The following is a 19,882-nucleotide window of genomic DNA, read 5'->3' as shown; positions in this document are numbered from 1 at the left end:
TCTCTCTCGCTCTTGTTCTCGCTCCAATTTCTGTTATGTAGGTGTAGATATTGTGCTTCGTCTTTCTTCTTTCTCTCTCCTCCTTTCTTCTGCTTGTTCTTGACTATAAGCGAGAGAATTTGCAGAGAAGTTGCGCTGAAATCTGTTGTTTGGGTTGGTCGTGCCTACAGAATTTCTGGCCCAGAATCGTCTTGCGGAAATGGCTCAATATCAGTGCCAAGGATTCGGATTTCAGTGCTGACACTGAAGACGAAGACGACTGTGATACTGGTTCTGATACTGAAGGTAAGAACACCTCGCCCCCCAAATTCCTATTCCGTCTTATCTATTTCAAGTTTGAATTTTAGTGGTTTATGCGGCTGTGATGGTGTACCTATGCGGTATTCATGTTTTTGAGTTTTTGTTTTTGCATTTTGAAGAACCCCTTCTGGAATTGAGCATAACTGGGAAATGGTTTTAGCAGAATTTTGTCAATGGGGAAGACAGTCGCGGTTTCAGGGTAACACGGGGGATGAAAGTCAGCTTGATCACAATGGTAATGTTTCAAATTGGAGCCTAAATTTTGGTCCTGAATTTTGTGAGATCAAGTTAAATTTATTCATTTTTTTTAATCATATTTCAGTATTATAAGCTTAAACATGTTCCGCCTTTGTTGTGATTTTGTTGGGGGGGGGGGGGGGGGGGGGGGTGGTGAGATTACTCTACTAAGGCTGATCTTGAACTTTTTTTTTTTTTCTTTTGACATTATTAATTATATCTGAGATATGCAATCGTTGAATTAATTTCCCCTGGTCGGCAGCTGGTTCATTTCCTTCAACATTGACCAAAAGAAAAATTACATATTTAAAAAGTTAGGAATGTTAGGTTCTTCAGCACAAAGGGTACTTCTTTATTTAATTTAAGAAATTTTCAATGGGCGGATGTAGTCCTTTCTGAATGTTTGTCATTAGGGTCACTTTTCATCACCCTTTTACCTTGCTTATTTTTTATGGACAGTCATTGTAAGTTAGAGTTTTATTCATGTAGTAATTTGGATCCACATGAAAATGAAATCTTTCCATATCATTGATTTTGAGCCGGCTGAAAATGAGTTTTATTCTGTAATATCTGTTCTGTTTTTCCTTTTTTTTTTTCAATAGGAATTAAGATCATATATCAATCAAGCAGGGAAAGGTAAAAAGCTAGACAACATTACAGAACAAATGAACAAAAGAAGGCTTCAGCAACCTTACAAGCAAACGAAACAGTTAACTAGAAAAACTGCTGTAGCTGGTTCAGATTCAAACTCCGAACAGCTGGCTCAAATAAAATCTTCAGAACCATCTACCAGACTAATCAATCAACAAACAGCAAAAACAACACCATCTTCAACACAGCAATTCATAAAGAACAACAACAGTTCGCCCAGCAGGTTTCACACTGCTGCAACTGGTTTAGTTTCAATAACTGAGGAGATTTGCAGCTCCCATAAGCTGAAAACAACATCAGATTAACCCTTAAACAAATGGATGCCATCAACAAGCCTTCTAATCTAACAACAAACAGACCAGCTTGACGGCAGCTCCATTCCAAACTTCAACACAGCTAACCAGCAAAACTGCTACAACTGGTTCAGATACAAATCCTTATCCTATAGCTGAAAACCTCAACCAAATCTTCAGAATGCTGTAATATCTGTTCTTAAATGCTGTGAAATTGTTATGGCACCCTTGACTGTGGGCCTTTTGTTATTTTCAGTCAGAATCTTCCCAATTTATCTCGTATCAAATGCATATTATCTCATTTGACAATATGCATACCTAAAAGACAACAAATGCACATAATCCATGAACTCACCCTTTCCTGCTTTTCTTTCTTTTATTCGGACCTCAGATGCTCTTCCAAAGTTGAGAAGGCGAAAGTCAGAAACTTTTAGAGCACAGTATATAAACACAATGGAGCTCAAGTATGTTGATTCTCTCTTGTATCTTGATAACAGCAGCTGACTGTACCAGTTTCATTCATTTAGCAAATGACAGATCGCTGGTCTCATTCATTTAGCAATTGCTTGTATCTTTGATTTGTCAAGTTAAGGTGTTCATTACTTTTAATCTGCCGTATGCTTTTTTAATGTTCCTAGGATATGTGTTGGGACATGGAATGTTGGAGGAAAACTTCCTCCGGATGACCTAGATATAGATGATTGGTTAGGTGTCAGCGAGCCTTCTGACATCTATGTGCTTGGGTAAGCGCTTGCAAGTTTTATTTAATTATTGTTTTGCAGTTCCCACTTTGATTAATATCCTACTTTTTTTCTTTAATGCTAAGTAATTATTTTTGTTTAGATAATCCCTGTGTTATAAATATTTTATTATGCTCCTCACTATTTTTCTCTGCTTTACTCCAAACATTATTTTTGCATATAAACTGCAAATATCAAAGTATCTTTCTTTTCTTTTCTTTTCTTTACTTTTTAAAAACTTTTTATGTCATAGTCAATATGCACTTTGCACTCAAATAATAGTTATTGGGACCATATTGCTAAAACGAAAATAAAAAACCAAAAAACCTTTACATTGATGAGACATAGTGCCACAAAAGGGTTTGCACACATCTTCAGTCTTTAATGTTTCAATCATGTCCAAGGAACTCAATTTTAGGATTATGAGAAATACTCTGTTGTGTATAGACTTCAGGAGATTGTCCCTTTAAATGCTGGGAATGTCTTTGGTGCTGAAGATACTCGTCCGGTCCCAAAATGGGAGAGCATTATTCGCGAAACGCTGAATAGAGTTCAACCTGTGAAGACTAAGTGTAAATGCTATAGTGATCCTCCTTCTCCATCAAGGTTCAAGCCGTCTGATGATGCTCCAGACATAGAAAGTGCAAGACTATTAGAAACTGACAGTGAGGGAGATGAGGAAGTCTACCCATTAGATGAAGAATTTAATGATTCGGATGAAGTTAGTGAGAAACCCATCACTGGTGAAAACTTCTTTGAAAATTCTGGAGCTTCTGACTATTCTGGTCATCCCAATTTGGGCATGCCCCTAGAACAGGATTTACAAAGGCAATGTTCTTCTCCAAAGAGGCTAGATAGGTTAGATTGTCTTAGGACTGAAAATTATGCAGGAAATGGAGGAGCATCGGTTGCCCAACCCAAAAGCATGTTAACCAAAACACGTAGTGGGACAGAAAGGATTGGGTTGAGCTGGCCAGAGCCTCCATTAAATTTGCGAGCTCAGTATGCTTTAGAGAGACCAAATCCTTTTGCGTCAATCAAATCTTTCAAAGCATCCAAATCTTTCAGAAGATATTGTTCTTTCAAGTCATTTGCAAATGATGATCAAAGAGAGCCATTAGAGATAGCTCTGCTTGCAGAACTTGACCTTGAGTCCCTCATGAAGCGGAAAAGAAAATCACCATTTGTAAGGATAATTAGCAAGCAGATGGTTGGGATTTTCCTTACCATATGGGTTCGAAGAGGCTTGCGTCAGCATATACAGAACTTAAAAGTGTCTACTGTTGGTGTTGGTGTAATGGGCTACATCGGAAATAAGGTCTGTTTTCGTCTTAATGTTCCCTTGCATTTTAATGATGCCTTCTTGGTTCCTGCTTTTAGCACTAAAAATTGTATTATTTATTGGCACATGTAGAATGTCTTCTTTGTGTATTCCATACATGCACTGTTCACTTCTCTGATGCTTTCTTTTAATATTATTACTTTCAAAAAATAATAGGGTTTAGTTTTTGCATATTTATCAACTGGGATGTTCTGATTGGCATTGTTTGTTTCCTGTCTTAATGATTTACGCTTTTTTTGAGTATCCAATTATAATAAATGCAATATGATTTAATTTCCATGTGTTTTTCAACTAGACTGTTTTTGTTGGTATGTTTGGTGCTGATATCCTTTCATCTTGAGAGTATAAAAGGATCTTTCCCTTTTTTACCTTGTTATGCCATTTGCTGACTGCAATATGTTTATGCTCCAGCTTGCATATCTGAATATGCAAAGAATAAAGACCAATTTTACTACCCATTTTGTGCCCTTGTCACAATAAGTTTAGTGTTTTAGAGAACATGCCTAGAACCCGTCTCCACTGTCTAGAGTTTTTAATTCTTTCTCCCATGACTGGCTAGTTTTTCAAATTGTCAGTGCATTTTTAATAGAACTGATGAAGTCAGATTTCTTTGTTCACAATGTGCACAAGCTGCTAGGCTATAAACATAAATGCCGTTTCCTGCAGACTTGGATGAAGGAATAATGTCACCATAAATAACTAATAGCCATGGGCGTGCACTAGGTGGTGTTCCATGGATCCCAATTTTTTATTTTTAAAAATAGCTGTATTTTAATTTTTACTATTATATCACTTTTTTTTTAAGTAAAGAGAAGGAATAGTTGTAGGGATGTCCAGGAATTCAAAAAAACCAGGCTATAATTACTACAGAATGAGGAATTCCCATTTTAGTTGTAGTAACTATTTCCATGCTGTGCTTGGCATTTAAGATAATTTTACCTGTTGCACTTAAAAAATTTTCTCTTTGAAGTAAGAGAGGGAGAGGAAAAAATAAAAATAAAAAATGAAAAAGAAAACTAAAAAATTGTGGGATTATTTGGTCCAATTATAAGTGAAGTAATTTTAACAATTCCTTTGCGCATGATCTCTACACAATATGCTGTATATCTCAGAATTTCTACTTGAAACCATAGGGAAGACCCCAAAAATAAAAATAGTGGATCAAACTTTCAAAATAAAAGCATAACTTATTGGGCGCAACTTGCAAGATAAATTTAATTTAAGTGAGAGAAAATCCTCTGGCAGCATGTTTGGCTTGCTATTTTGTGGACTTTGCAGATGAAAAGGAATGCTAAAATCCTTAAAGATCAAGCCATGCATTCCTAACATCTTGGGGATATAGTGATTTTTCTTGTTCCTCTTTGGGCCTTGGCTTTTGGGATGTTTTATAATGTTTCTTGAATTATTTTATAAATGGATCGAGGGCAATTCTTTTGTAATTTTTTTTTAATTATATTTGTTGGAGGACATCTTGTCCTTTAGCATTTGTGCTTTTCCTCATCTTCTCATAAATTTCTATTTTTTTTATCTAAAAATATTTAAATTAATGTTAGAAGTTGAAGTTCCAAGAGTAGTATTTTCTTTTAAAAAAAATATTGATCAAAGGTCTTGGGGGTATCCCATTTCAAAGTTGCCACAGATGTGATAACAAGATGATTATAAGGTGCAATGATATGGCAATAATGTGGCATCTGCTGGGAATGGAATTATTCTTTTAAATAAATTTTATTGGTGCAAATTGTTGACGGTCATTTTTTGGATGAGATTTGTTCTCAGGAAGAATGAATAATCTTTTGTTTTATAATGGGCTCGTTGAGTTTCAGTTTTCATTTTTATGGTTCACCTATTTACATTTATGTCGTAGTTTTTTATGTGTCTTCTCAAGGAAAGTTCAACTAAATAATTACCAAGTTAAGCACAAAATTGTAGGTTTTTGAGGTTCATTCCTCAAAAAAATCCTTGGAGTTTAGAAGGCTTACTGATAAATTTATATGCTTTGCCATTTAATTTCTAATCCATGTGAAAATAAGTATTGTCCATGCCACACTTAGCTTTTGATTTGCTGTTCATGTAATGGTTGGGTGATGGTTGACTGTGTTTTGTATGTGGATCATAAATTTGGTATACTTATTTGCTATGTTTTTACGGATCATAAGTTCGGTGTATGTTTTTACCTTATATATAGATCACAAATTTGGTGTACTTATTTGCTAAAACTAATGTTTTTATCTTATGCATTTAATCCATTTAGAGTTCCAAATTATTTTTAAAAAAAAGATGTATTTAAGCTGCAGTTTCAGTTTGAAAGCTCTAGTAATCTGTTTTTCCAGAAATTTATTTGTTTGATTGGTGGAAAATGTAAGTTGATACAGCTATGAATACAACTCAAGCATTTATTCTTGTTATGGTACAAAGAAACTAGCATAATGAAAAGTTTAGGATAGGATTCCAGATCTGAATTCACATTTGAATGGATGAAATTATTTTTTTAGTATGTAATTTTCTGATTCATTTGTCCGTATGAATTCTTTAACATTTGATAAATAAATTGCAAACTAGTTTTTTCTTTTTTTGCCTTTTCAAATTTTTTTTCTGAAATATTTGTCAGTGAAGATTTTTTAAATTCGGAGTTACTTATTTAGAGATACAATGATATGGTTCTTGTTTCATGATTTTGAAGCGATGTGCATGGAAATGTTGTACTAATTTCTTTAGTTTCCATGTTCTAACAAATATGTTTTTCCCCCTGTTTTGCTTTTTCTTTCCTTTGTATATGTAGGTGAATATTATTTTGCCAAATGAGATTTTTAGCTTGCATAACTTGAAACTTTAAAAAGAAGACTTGAAAATTTTGAAATATTTTTTTCCCCTTGTGATGTAGTGCTAAAAAATTTTTAATTTATATTTTCTCAGGTGAGCATCTTAAAACCTAGTTCCTTTTCTTCTGTTTTTTGGGGATGTTTCTAACTTTCAACTCTTTATCCTGAAGATAATTATAAACTTTATCCAAGTTATTGTACTTTATATATGTTCAATTTTTGTGTCTCATCTTTAGTTTTGGAAAACATTCAAAGCAGGAATCATAAGCCTGAGGATGACCTAATCCGATTTAAAGGGTAACAAATCTTGCATGTTCAATTCACTGAAAATTTATGGAAATAGAACATTTACCAAGTCAAAGATATCCTTAAGAAATTATTCACTACCATATGGTCATACTCATGCAAGAGCATGCCCAAAACATTTTTAAATTAGCTGCGATTAAGAGTACAGCCTTTTGACTCTTATTATAAGAGAAATATGCTATTTTAATAATTATGTTGTGTGAGTGGGGTTATGATTGTCTTGCATGTTTTTTTTATTGTTTATATATATAAGAGGGCGGATCTAGAGCTGTACATAATGCTCCAGAAAACTGCTGCCAGACTTCCCTCTCCTAATCTTTTTCTCTTCCTGTCTTTTCCATCGCTGACTTTACAACAACTCTTAGAATGGTTGTTCTTGACATTTTATTTATTTCACTCATCTTTCCTTGGCTGATTTCTGAAATTATTTCAGACCATATAAGCATTTTTGTGTAAGAAGATGCCCAAAACCTGTCAATTAGCTGTGATTAACAATTACAGCCTTTGACTCCAAAAATGTTCGTTCTTGATATTTCCTCTATTTTGCTTATTTTTCTATGGCTGATTTCAGGATAACCAATCCCCTATATTATGAGTGTTACAATACGGTTGCAAAAGAAATGAGATTATTTTGCAAGAAGAATCAATTTTTTTTATTTATTATTATTATTATTATTATTTCTAATTTGTTTTGTTTTTGTTTTGGTTTTGGTTTTTTTTTTTTTTTGTTTTTTTTTTGTCTTTTATTTTTTGTTTTTTGTTTTAATTATAAAAGAGTCACTATGTATTTCTCAATTCTATAGTAATTAGCTTGCACATCTTGTGGAGGGAAAGTTCCTTCTTTTATCTTTCAAGTATTATATCATCTCAGTAATGCACAATGTTGGCTAATTGTCAACTTTTGGGAAAGACCTTAGTAGTCTATTGAACTTATGTAGCATGTAGCAATGGCTATCATTGATTCAACTTATGTTTATGCAGCATACTGTCAGCACCAATGGCAGAAAATTTAGGACTATATTTTGCTTGTGTGTGGGTTTGGGGTGAGGACATGAGTTTCCCAGCTGTCAAAGCTTTAAATATTTCCCAACATCTCCTCCTGGATTTTAGGACTCCCATTGTAACACACATTTGAAGGATTTTCTGTGGGCCAAATCTGTGGAGCAGATAAACAGTGACTAAACCTTTTCACTTTGTATATTTTGTCTTGTGAAGTTTAACTACTCTATCAAGCCTACAATATGCCTTGTCTAATTCTTTGATGCTGCTACAAAGTTTGGGATAAGCATGCGTAGATTGATTACTGTGCAGTTATTAAGGGGATGAAAATCATGAAATGTAATTTAAGTATGCTATAGTGGAATGTGACAGTTTTTTGCGATTGACAAATGTTGGATAGGGAGTACTTCTTGTTTATGTAAAATAAGCTGCCATATTGGTGGAGAGGTTGTTTCGATTGGGGAAATCACATGCAATGCGTTGGCTTTATAGAATATAGTGCTATGTCATATCTATGCTTTTGGAATTCTTTTGAATGATTGAATAAGAATTTGTTTGCACTATTTTCTTTCTTTCTTTCTTAACTACGAGAAGCAAATTTTTTTATGGCAAGTATTTCTATTTCTTGGATCTTGGCTTCCCATGCTACATGGCAATATGTCATGTATATATAGTAATTACTAAGACATTTTTATTTTAATGAATGTAGTTGTTCTAGTTGTTTCCATTCTTGAACTTCTCTAAGAATTAAGAATTTTATTTACAGTACAATAACTCTTTCTCTATAATGGTAATTATTAATTTTCCAGGGATCTATATCTGTCCGCATGTCTATATATCAGACGTTCTTTTGTTTTGTATGTTCTCACCTGACTTCAGGTGAAAAAGATGGAGATGAAAATAAAAGAAATGCTGATGTGCATGAAATACATCGAAGGACTCACTTCCGTTCAGTTTCAAATATTGGGCTTCCCAAAAGAATCCATGACCATGAGTGAGTACATGGCATTTAATTTTGGAACTCTTTTTTTTGGACAATAAAATGAATATACTGGGTGCTTTATCTTCTTTTCAACTAATCCCAGTTTGGAGGCTTCATTTTCTATCAGGTAGTGATTAGAGAATACTGTTGTGTTAGTGTGATACCTAGCTGTTATACAATGCTTGGCCTGCTCATCTCCAAGATTTAGTGCTTTTAATTGATATTCACAGCCATGGCCCTACATAATTTTGGTGCATTCTGAATGAAATTCTGTAATTTCAGTAAATTCAAAATTTATAAATTTTAGTACATTTTCAGTAAATTTCAATAAAAAATTCAAAAGACAAATTTTAAACTATTTCCATGAAAATTAGCAATTAGAAAAATAAGTCAACAAAGATGATGACAACAGCAGCAGAGAGAGAGAGAGAGAGAGAGAGAGTTCTTATGTGTGCATTTATATATCGTTGTTAATCTACGCTATTGTTGTCTTTATGTCTTCTTCTTAATTCTCACATGCTTTAAGCCAAAAAAGGAAAAAATAAGTAGATTTACTGTTAAAAGCTTACTTTTAGCATTAATTCAGAATGTGCCCTATGTTCTACAACAACAACAAGCCTTAAGTCTCACTAGGTGGGGTCGACTACATGAATTTGTTTTCTCCAATTCACCCGATCAAGAGCATTTTCCTCTACTAGATTAAGGGCTATTAAATCCTTCCTTACTATCTCATTCCAAGTTATTTTAGGTCTATCCTTACCCATTTTCATGCCAAAAAAAATAAGTAACTCACTCCTCCTCATAGGTGCTCTACTAGGCCTGTGTTTCAAATACCCAGACCATCTAAGTCGTCCCTCCCTTATCTTGTCTTCGATTGGTGCTATGCCTAAAATATTGCATATGTGCTCATTTCTTAATATATCTGTTAATGTTATATCACTCATCCACCTTGACATTCACATTTTGACAACTTTTATTTTTTGTATACATTGTTTTTTAGTTGCCCAACATTCTGAACCATAAAGCATAGTCAGCCTTATAGCTGTCTTATAAAACTTTTCTTTTGATTTTAAGGGTATTCTATGATCACACAACATGTCTGACGCACTCCTCCATTTTACTCAACCTGCTTTAATTCTTTATATTACATCTTCTTCAATTTCTTCTTTTGCTTGCATAATGGATCCAAGATATCAAAATCTATTTGTGCTAATAATTTCTTGATTATCAAGTTTAATCTTCTCTCCACTACTCCTCTTTACATTATTGAAATTACATTTCATATATTTTATCTTATTCCTACTTATCCTAAAACCTTCAGACTCTAATGCAGTTCTCCAAAGTTCTAACTTAGATTCCTCTCTACTCCTACTTCGATCAATCACTATAATATCATTTGCAAACAACATAATCCAAAGGATCTCATTTTAGATATTCCTACTGAGTTTATCAATTACTAAAGTAAAAAAAAAAAGAGTCAGAGTAAAATCTTGATGTACGCATATTGTGATTGGAAAATCTCTAGATTCCCCTCCTACAGTCCTGACGCTAGTCACTGCTCTATCATACATATCCTTAATTACCTCAGTATATTTACAACAAACCCCCTTCTTTTCTATGACCCACCAAAGAACTTCCCTAGGTACTCTATCATATCCTTAATGAGCCCTATGTTTATCGATTTAATAAATTCTTTGACAATATATTACAATTTCATCTCTGCTTCAAATTGTCAAATATAAATATGTACATACATTACCTAAAAGCTTAAGTTGTTACGCTGTGGCCCAAAAATCTATATCAAGCCTTAACACTCCCCCAGACATGCAATCCGATTGCATGTGGAGAGATAAACAAACAATGAATATCACTCATATTGATAATACGATAATTTTTTAACAAACATAATTATATGCGGGCAACAAGGCTAAAACCCAGGACCCCTTGATACCATTGTAAATGACCAAGGCTCAGATACCATGTGAACGGGAAAGCTTAAACTGTTAAGTTTTGGGCCAACAATGCATATCAAGCCTTAACAAGTTTAATTTAATTAACTGCAGTTTCATCTTTATTTCTAATTATCATAGGCACGTACATATTTGTTAGTTTAATTTGATATATTAGAGATATTTAAAATAAATTATACTTACTAGCCTTTTTTTAATAAAAAATACTAGTTCTGTGTAATTAATGTTTGTGATACTGAACCTCTCTCTCTCTCTCTCTCTCTCTCTCTCTCTCTCTCTCTCTCCCAGATGGAAAAGCTTAGTTCTAGCATTGATTTAGACAATGCTCTATGTTTTTTATTCAATAAATTTTCTCTTTGTAAAATTGCAAATTATTCTCTAATCGGAATTGTTATACTTACCTAAATACATAAATGCATTCTCTTTAGTTTAATTTAATATATTACCTTGCATCATCTTTGAAGCAATTTTTTTTTTTCCAATTCTGAACATATCTCACTTACTAACCTGTTGCAATTATACACGGTTGCTTAATGCGAGTAGCATTTGCACTCTACATATATAAATTTCTTCTTCATATATGCAGCTTAGATGCACCATTTGTTTTTCCACAATAAAGCAATATTATCTCCTTTAAAGGTTATCAAATTTTTATTCCAAATTTTCGTAATCTGACTATTAATTTCTGTGCTTGAAATTTCCATTGAAATTTTGTACTTGGGGAAGCAAAATTTCCATCAAAATCAAAACTAGCCTTAGCCAGAAGTTCTCTATTCTGACATATATCTTGAATTCATTTTATTCTGTTTCTTAGAGCTTTTTATGTGGATTATTTTTTTTTCCCTCACGTGGTGCGACCGTATAGGGTATCCATGTAATTTACCTAGATGATTACTTTGCTTTTCTGGTGAAGGTTTTGTTAAAACTGCTGTATTCTGCATCATTTTCCACTTATAATTTAGAGAAGCAAAACTTCTTCTACCTTGTTGTTTTGTTGAAGCTGGAACCTGGAGTTTTCACATATCATGCCTGCAGTATAATACTCATTTATGAAAGCCATAGTTACCTTCTTGCCATATAGTAGTGAATAGTGTTTATGATTGAATGTTGTTTTTAAAATGCTGCTTTCCATGCAGGAACTATGTTTATGTTTTTGCAATCTGACTGGCTTCAGAAAAATGTATTTCATTTATGTTTTAAGATGCATGCTTGCATGGATGTACAACTTGAGAAGTGATGGGTTTTTTGTTGCCTTTTATACCTTTCTATTGGATTATATACAACTGTCACGGAGCAAGGTGAAGCCTCCCCTGCCTTTTCAAGTATAATTAAATTGGAAATAAAGGAATGAATTTCAAGTATTAAATTTTATGTGATAATCCTCTGTTCTTTGTTTATTTAAAATTCAGACATTGCCTGAAACTTTGAAGCATGTGTTATGGGGAATTTAGGCTGTTTTGATGTGTCTCAAGACCTTTCTTTCAGTCCTGCCTTGAAGCCTCGCCTGCCTTTTCAAGTAATTCATGTATCTGCTGTTCCAGTGTTGAGTAATCCAAAAGGTTTATAGGTCAGCAAGCTTGGACAATTGCTGCTAGTAAGAGTGTTGTGCATCTAAACTTCATGAAGCTCTTCATAATATAGGAATTATTCATTTTTTTAAAAGTGAGATGTTCTGTTTTCCTTTCTCACGAAGAATTGTTTGACTTGATTTATTCCTTTCGTGGAGGTTTAGGTTTTCAGAAGTTTTGAAATTATTGCTAAAGCTGTGTGCTTCACTGATGAGTTTACTGAACAATGGATGTGGCTAGAGGACCTGAGAACATGAGTATAATTTATAAATATCCAGAAATTGTTGTACTCTTTGGGTAATGTAACTAAGAGTGGAAAAATTTGGCATTCTATTCAATGTCGGGGGTACCATGTCATTGTTTAACTTGAGTTTTCTATGTATCCTTGCACAATTTTAACATCTCATCTCCCCTCATTCCCTTATAGAATTGGATGTGACAATATTTTAGTCTCTTTGCAGGAGAATTATCTGGTTGGGTGATCTGAATTATCGCATTAAAATGTCATACGAGAAAACACGAGAACTCATCCACAAAAAGGAATGGTCCCAGTTGGTTGAGATGGACCAGGTGGGTTAGCATGTTTCACTTTACAGGATAATTTGGCATTAAAGAAATTGCTATTTTAGTGTTAGTTTTGGTTTGGGCTAATTATTATGTTTATGTTAATGGCTTTTTAGTCTTTTAGCATAATTATTATTATGTGTTAGAGTTTTGTTAGTAATAAGTGAGTTAGTAAAGGTATAATGGTCATTCCTATCGTACTTACATATGCTATAAATAGAGGGAGAGACCCTTTTTTTTTTTTTTAATAGAGGGAGAGACCTATCATTGAGTTTAGGTCTTCTGTTTTACCCAATTACTCGACATGGTATCAAAGCTTGATCCAAACTAAACCGTACTCTCCGCAGCCGTCCCGGAAAACACCATTCTCGTGGCTGTCCTTCCTAGATTCACCTCCATCCCACATATTATTTCACAAAGCCAACCATACACCCATAAACAGACCCTCCCCCTGCGACGACTCACCCCACAAAACCCATTGTTGGAGGGCTCCCCACGCGTCGGCGCGTGAGTGAATTTCCAGCCACCTTTTTTTTTTCCCCCCTCTGCCATGCTCTGATTTCTTCTCTAGACCATTTTAAGCTGTTAGGTCATTTTTTAGCTCAAAAATTCAACCTTACCCGACTCTGTTGAGAATTCCACTTGTGAGCTTGTCCCACATTGGAAAATTAAAGTGGATAATGGGTGCTTATATACATGGATGGACCCAAGACCCAATTAGCTTGAGCTTTTGGGTCAAATTAGTATTCACCCATGTGTATCAAGCCCACCCATGGGCTCCTCCAATCCTAACAAGTGGTATCAAAGCCGACGGTTCATAACTCTGAGTGAGCGACATCGTAAAAGTCGAGACGGGAAGCTAATTCTCCTGACGTGCTAACAGTTGGAGGACCAAGTGTGTGGCTGAGGCCAATAAGGATCATCTAGGCTGTGGTTGGATCTGAATAGGGTCAAGACGTGGGAGGTAGGATTGGTTTGCAGGCATGTGGAATGCAATCTGAGGCACGTAAGACGCCAGTGGTAAGGCCCACTTGAGCAACTATTGGAGAATTGTCCCAGAAGGGAAACGGTTTCCGTTAAAGGGGGAGCAGGAACTCACAAGTGAGGGGGATATTGTTGAGAATTCCACTTGTGAGCTTGTCCCACATTGGAAAATTAAAGTGGATAATTGGTGCTTATATACATGGATGGACCCAAGATCCAATTAGCTTGAGCTTTTGGGTCAAATTGGTGTTCACCCATGTGTACCAAGCCCACCCATGGGCTCCTCCGATCCTAACACTTCTTGCCTCTTGAATCATCCCAATTTGCAAGTATACACACAACGACTCTAAGGGGGAGTGCCTCCTCTAGCTTTTACTACTATGCCTCTAGTTCCATCGTCAGATCTTATTTTTCATAATTTTGATCCTCCAATAGCTGTTCGAAAAGGTAACTGCGCTTGTACCCAACATTTGATCTCTAAATTTGTTGGTTATGATTTCATGTCACCCTCTTATTACTTTTTGTCAGTTTTAATCTTCTGTTGCTCTTCTAAGATCCAATTCTGATGCCCTATCCCATTTTGGGTGGAGCACGGCAATGGTTGAAGAGATGCGTGCACTACATGATAATGATACCTGCTGGCAAGTCTGTAGTTGGTTGTCGTTGGGTGTACAATGTGTAAGTCAATTGTGATGGTTCTGTGACTTGCCCGAAGGTCCGCTTTGTTGCTAAGGGGTATACTCAGGTGTATGGTTTGGATTATTCAGACACATTCTCCTCGCTTGTTAAACTTGCCTCAGTACATTCGTTTATTTCTTTAGCCACCACTTGTCATTGGCCTCTACATCAGTTATATGTGAAGAATGCTTTCCTACATGGTGATCTTAATGAGGATATGGAGCAACCCCCTAGGTTTGTTGCTCAGGGGGAGTCACGCTTAGTATGTCGACTTAAGAAGTCATTGTATGGATTAAAACAATCCCCAAGAGCATAGTTTGGTCATTTTAGTGCGGTAGTACTTGAGTTTGGCCTTCATCGGTGTGCAGTAGTAGATCACTCTGTATTTTATCACCATACTACTTCGGCCAATATTTTGTTTATTGTATATGTGGATGACATTGTGATCACTAGTGATGATGACTGTGGCATCCAGGACCTAAAGCTTTTTCTACAGAGTAAGTTTCAGACCAAAGCCTTGGGACCATTGAAGTACTTCTTAGTTATAGAAGTACCGAGATCTCGTACGGGAACTGTCTTGTCACAGAGGAAGTATGTTCTTGATCTTTTAGATGAGACGGGGCTGTTGGGATCCAAATCTATTGATACACCCATGGATCCCATCCCTATAGTATGTTAATGCCAGATATGGGTGATTTGTTGCCTGACCCAAAACGGTACCAGAGACTTGTTGGAACTTGGAAAGTTGAATTATCTCACAATCACTTGACTAGATATATCCTCGCAACAAGTGTTGTTAGTCAGTTTCCAGATTCCCTGAGAACAAGTCACTAGGATTCAGTAATTCGCATTTTGAGATATCTCCAAGGTGCACCAGGGAGTGGTATCTTATATAGGACCGGGGTCACATTCATATTTAGGGATATACAAATGTAGATTGGGTCGGATCACCTTTCGATCAAAGATCCACAAACTAGTATTGCATCTTTGTCGATGGTGATTTGGTGTCTTTGAAAATTAAGAAACAAACTGTGGTTGCCAGGTTGAGTGCTAAGTCAGAGTGTAGGGCTATGGCACACACTACATGTGAACTTGTTTGGGTTAAGAATTGAAAGAACTAAGGTTTCCACATTCTCAACCAATGGTGTTTATGTGTGATAATCAAGCTTCTATTCATATTGCTTCCGGCCCTATCTTCCATGAGTGGACAAAGCACATTGAAGTTGATCGTCGCTTTCTTTGAGAGAAACTTGTATAGAAGCCCATTACAACCACTCATGTGAAGTATGAGTTTCAGCTTGTTGATTTGTTCAATAAAGCCTTGGGAGGTGCTTGTGTGAAATTCATTTGTAACAAGCTAGGAGCATATGATGTATATTCTCCAGCTTGAGGGGGAGTATTAATGGTTATTTAGTCATTTAGCATAATTATTATTATGTGTCTAGAGTTTTGTTAGTAATAAGTGTGAGTTAGTAAGGGTATTATGGTCATTCCTATTGTACTTACATATATTATAAATAGAGGGAGAGACCTATCATTTAGTTTAGGTCTTCCATTTTACCCAATTACTCAATAGTTTATAAGCATGACATTATGTGGGTCCTTTATTCTTATTTTCCAATCTCAGATTTCAATTTTTTTTTTTGAAATGAAAACTGCCCACTAGAACTTTTAGAATTCCAAGTGATGGAATGAGTGCCATAGTTGTGTCCAATGGAATCTTTTCACTATATTGTGCCTTATGGCTCTTTCATTGAACACTGATCTTATGCTATTGATTGGTCACTCCCACTGGAGATGAATTCTTAAGGCATTTCTAGTGAGTGGTGCCAATGGATGGAACTACGTAAATATATGCATGTACAGTGTAACTGTTAGATTACCACTTCACTTAAAAGTTTAAGTTGTTAAGTTGTGGACTAACAACGTATATCAATCCTTAACACTCCCCCACACGTGCAACCATGGTCTTAAATTTCCATGAAATTGTCGAAATTTCCATCGAAATTTTTGGTTTTTGTCCCTCTCGAAATCAAAATGGCAGCCAATGTCCATTTTCAATAATTTCCATCAAAATCTCAACGAATCATATGAAATTTATCGAAATCTCGGAATTTTAGCAAAACTTGCCGAAATTTTAACTACGCAATGAAATTTCTTCATAATTCAAGTGAGAGATTTAGGAGTGAAGTGAAATTTGTCTTTTATTTATTTTTATTTTTTTATCGAAACAAAAGATTATTACAAGTGCCTTTGAAATTATATGAAAAAATAAACTTACAACAGCATTTTATTTAACCATTCATGTCTAAATTACCATTATTTGTATAATAAATAATATTTGAATGATTTATGAATGTCATTTGTATTAACTAAATATGTTTAATGCACATTATCTTACAAATATGTTTGACACATATACTATGTTACAACTTTTCCACCTCATACACAACGTAGATGTACTTAACATGTAATATATTAGTCCTAAAACTTACATTGTTATGTATGTTAACCATTTCTAAAGTTTCACAAAGAATTTCATGCTTTACTACTGATTTTTGTTTCTTTTTTTCAAATCGAAATCGAAATTTCTGTACTTTTGGGGCTTCGAAATTTGAGTCGAAATTGAAATTTAAGACCTTGCATGCAGCCTGAAGCACATGGAGAGATAAATAAATGATAAATAACACCCATTACAGGGAAACAATAATTTTTAAACACCACACAATAGACATGGGCAACAAAACTAGAATCAAAGACCTCTAGGTAAACAGCTCTGGTACTATGATTCCACTTTACCTAAAAGATTAAACTGGTAGGTTGTGGGCCAAAAAATGTATATCAGGCCTTAATTGTAACCATGGTCTTAAATTTCCACGAAATTGTCGAAATTTTCATCGAAATTTCCAATTTCCGTCACCCTCAAAATCAAAATGGCATTCGATTTTCGTCTTGCATAATTTCCATCAAAATCTCAACAAATCATTCGAAATTTATTGAAATCTCGAAATTTTAGCGAAACTCGTCGAAATTTTAACTTTACGATGAAATTTCGTTAGAGTTCTAATGAGAAATTTAGGAGTGAAGTGAAAATTCTATCATAATTTATTTTACTTATTTTATCAAAACAAAAGATTATTACAAGTGCTTGCTTTTGAAATTATATGAAAAAATAAACTTATAGTAACATTTTATTTAACCATTCATGTCTAAATTATTATTGTTTGTATAATAAATAATATTTAAATGATTTATGAATCATTTGTATTAACTGAATATGTTTAATGTAAATTATCTTACAAATATGTTTGATACACATACTATTTTACAACTTTTCCACCTCGTACAAAATATAGATGTATTTAATTTGTAATATATAAGTCCTAAAACTTATATTATTATGTTTGTTAACCATTTATAAAGTTTCACAAAGAATTCCATGCTTTACTACTAATTTTTGCTATTTTTTCAAATCAAAATCAAAATTGACATTGAAATTGGAATTTCTGTCGAAATTTCCGTACTTTTGGAGCTTCGAAATTTGAGTCGAAATTGAAATTTAAGACCTTGATTGTAACCATAGATTTAAGGCATTTTGCTTGTAGAGTACTTTTGCATGATTTTGTAACAAGTTTCTTCAGCTTTAATTAAGTCGCCTAATTGTGCATTTGTATGCTTTTTCTTGGGCACATTGGAAACATGTCCGAATACAATGGCCAGTAAGCATTAACCATTTTGATTTCGTGGTTCTTTGGTATCAATATCGTTTGTGTAAGTTACATTTTCAATGCATACCAGATATTGATTTCCGTCGCTTCCTCTCCTGTATAAGTGTGTGCACATGTGAGCTAACCATAAGCAGGTTATAGGTTATAAACCTATTTAAGCTTAACTAAATTTCTATTCATATTACCACAAATTTTCAATAGTTGATAATCTGTAATTTAATTTCATGTATTTTTCCATACCTCAGTTGGATTTGATCTGAATCCACCAAATTAATGTTGATAAATCACCAAATCAGTGCATCTTACTTTTGGTGATGAGAGAGTGAACAAATTAGGTCCTCTTTGCTCTAGTGCATTCTATCATTGTGCAGTTGTCCTATTAATTCTACAGTAACTCTTTTGAAATGTGAACAGCTGAAAATAAAATGTTTAATTGTGTCACATCATATGTTCTGATCTTATTTACTATTTTTGTATAATGCGTTTTATGTAATGATTATCGATGTTATCATTTTACTGATTCTAATTTTATGGAGTACATCACAGAGGTCTCAGTATAAAATCACATTAAATAATATTATTACAGAAATTTTACGCAAAACTTAATATTGGTTAGGAACATCTAGATTGAGTATTTGGAAGTCAAAGTAGGCTAGTTGTGGAGCCAGGTTGGCAGTTAGATACTGATATAATTGCACTACTTATTGTTATACTCAAAGATTTAACATGTTAAAGTATGTGCGAAACAATGTGCAATAAAATGAAAGTAAATGTAAAATGATAAAATGGATTTTAATATCTATATTTATTAGATATAAAACTAAAACTTAAAGTAATGACCTGGTTTAGTTCACTTGCAACGCTCGTGTTGTGAGATTGAACACTTACATTAATCAATGAGTATAAGTTTTTGGTTTCTGTTTTTTTTAAATATGGAAAGCTTCCATGCGCAAAATCAAACACTTGCATTTTACTTGAATGATTATATTTTCATGCATTAATTTGCATTCCATTTTTAGTGATTACAATCATGCATTTCCTAATTGGTCTAGTTTGAGTTCTGTGATATTGTTGTCATCATCGTTGAGTTATGATTTCTGTGATAGGGAAATTCAAGTTGAAGTTTTGTGCATTTTGCCCATTGAGCACTTGAATTATTCTGCTTACACAACACAAATATTTCACATCATAGCTAGTTCAAATCACTTTGCAATTGCAATCCTTGCCTGGATTATTAAGCAACAATATGACCTTGGGCCATACTTCTCTTTATCCCAAGGAATGGCACTGGCAGGTTCTAATGGATGCCCTGTGGTAACCCCACCTTGTGATGAAAATCTTTCCGTGCCCACTTCACACCCAAATCAAGGTAGTTCGGGATGGAGTTAGAGAAAAAAGTGAGCAGGAGAAAGGCCCCATTGTATCAACTGAATGACTGCAAATTGATCTATATTTTGAACATTTATAACATTTTTCTGAAAAGAATTAATATTCCAGAAAAATGTAATATTTGTAAAACAAGATGGCCCTTAGCCCCTCATTGGAAAATTGATTTCCTGTCTTTGTTACATATCCAATAATGTTATAACCATGAAATGCATGTTTTTTTTAATCATCTAGAGGTTTATTTGTTTTATATTCCTCTGTCATCATTTAATATTTCTGATTTGTAATTATTTGATATTCAGAAAGTTCCAACTATTTCACATTGGCCACAGCTA

The 19,882-nt window shown here is 34.2% G+C and overlaps 1 protein-coding gene across 15 annotated transcripts in view; it reads left to right on the top strand.

Annotated features, from left to right (window-relative positions):
- LOC131162247 (type IV inositol polyphosphate 5-phosphatase 3) overlaps positions 1 to 19,882 on the top strand; it is a 47,954-nt gene that overhangs the window by 11,208 nt on the left and 16,864 nt on the right. For 7 of the 15 annotated variants that reach the window (XR_009138734.1, XR_009138733.1, XM_058118530.1 and 4 more), the window contains 7 exons: positions 126 to 285; positions 464 to 535; positions 1,873 to 1,945; positions 2,120 to 2,224; positions 2,669 to 3,539; positions 8,497 to 8,681; positions 12,669 to 12,777. Coding sequence is in view for 13 of the 15 variants with exons in the window: in XM_058118530.1 (XP_057974513.1) it covers positions 126 to 285; positions 464 to 535; positions 1,873 to 1,945; positions 2,120 to 2,224; positions 2,669 to 3,539; positions 8,497 to 8,681; positions 12,669 to 12,777 (1,575 nt within the window). In the remaining 2 variants the exon portion in view is untranslated. Of the gene's footprint in view, positions 1 to 125; positions 286 to 419; positions 536 to 1,872; positions 1,946 to 2,119; positions 2,225 to 2,668; positions 3,540 to 8,496; positions 8,682 to 12,668; positions 12,778 to 19,882 lie in introns of those variants that run through there. The other 8 variants (XM_058118538.1, XM_058118534.1, XM_058118541.1 and 5 more) reach the window with 2 other exon arrangements.

The sequence above is a fragment of the Malania oleifera genome, chromosome 8, assembly GCF_029873635.1.
Source record: "Malania oleifera isolate guangnan ecotype guangnan chromosome 8, ASM2987363v1, whole genome shotgun sequence".
NCBI lineage: Eukaryota > Viridiplantae > Streptophyta > Magnoliopsida > Santalales > Ximeniaceae > Malania > Malania oleifera.
The sequence above is the reverse complement of the archived record's forward strand: the minus strand, read 5'-3'. Positions and strand labels throughout refer to the sequence as shown.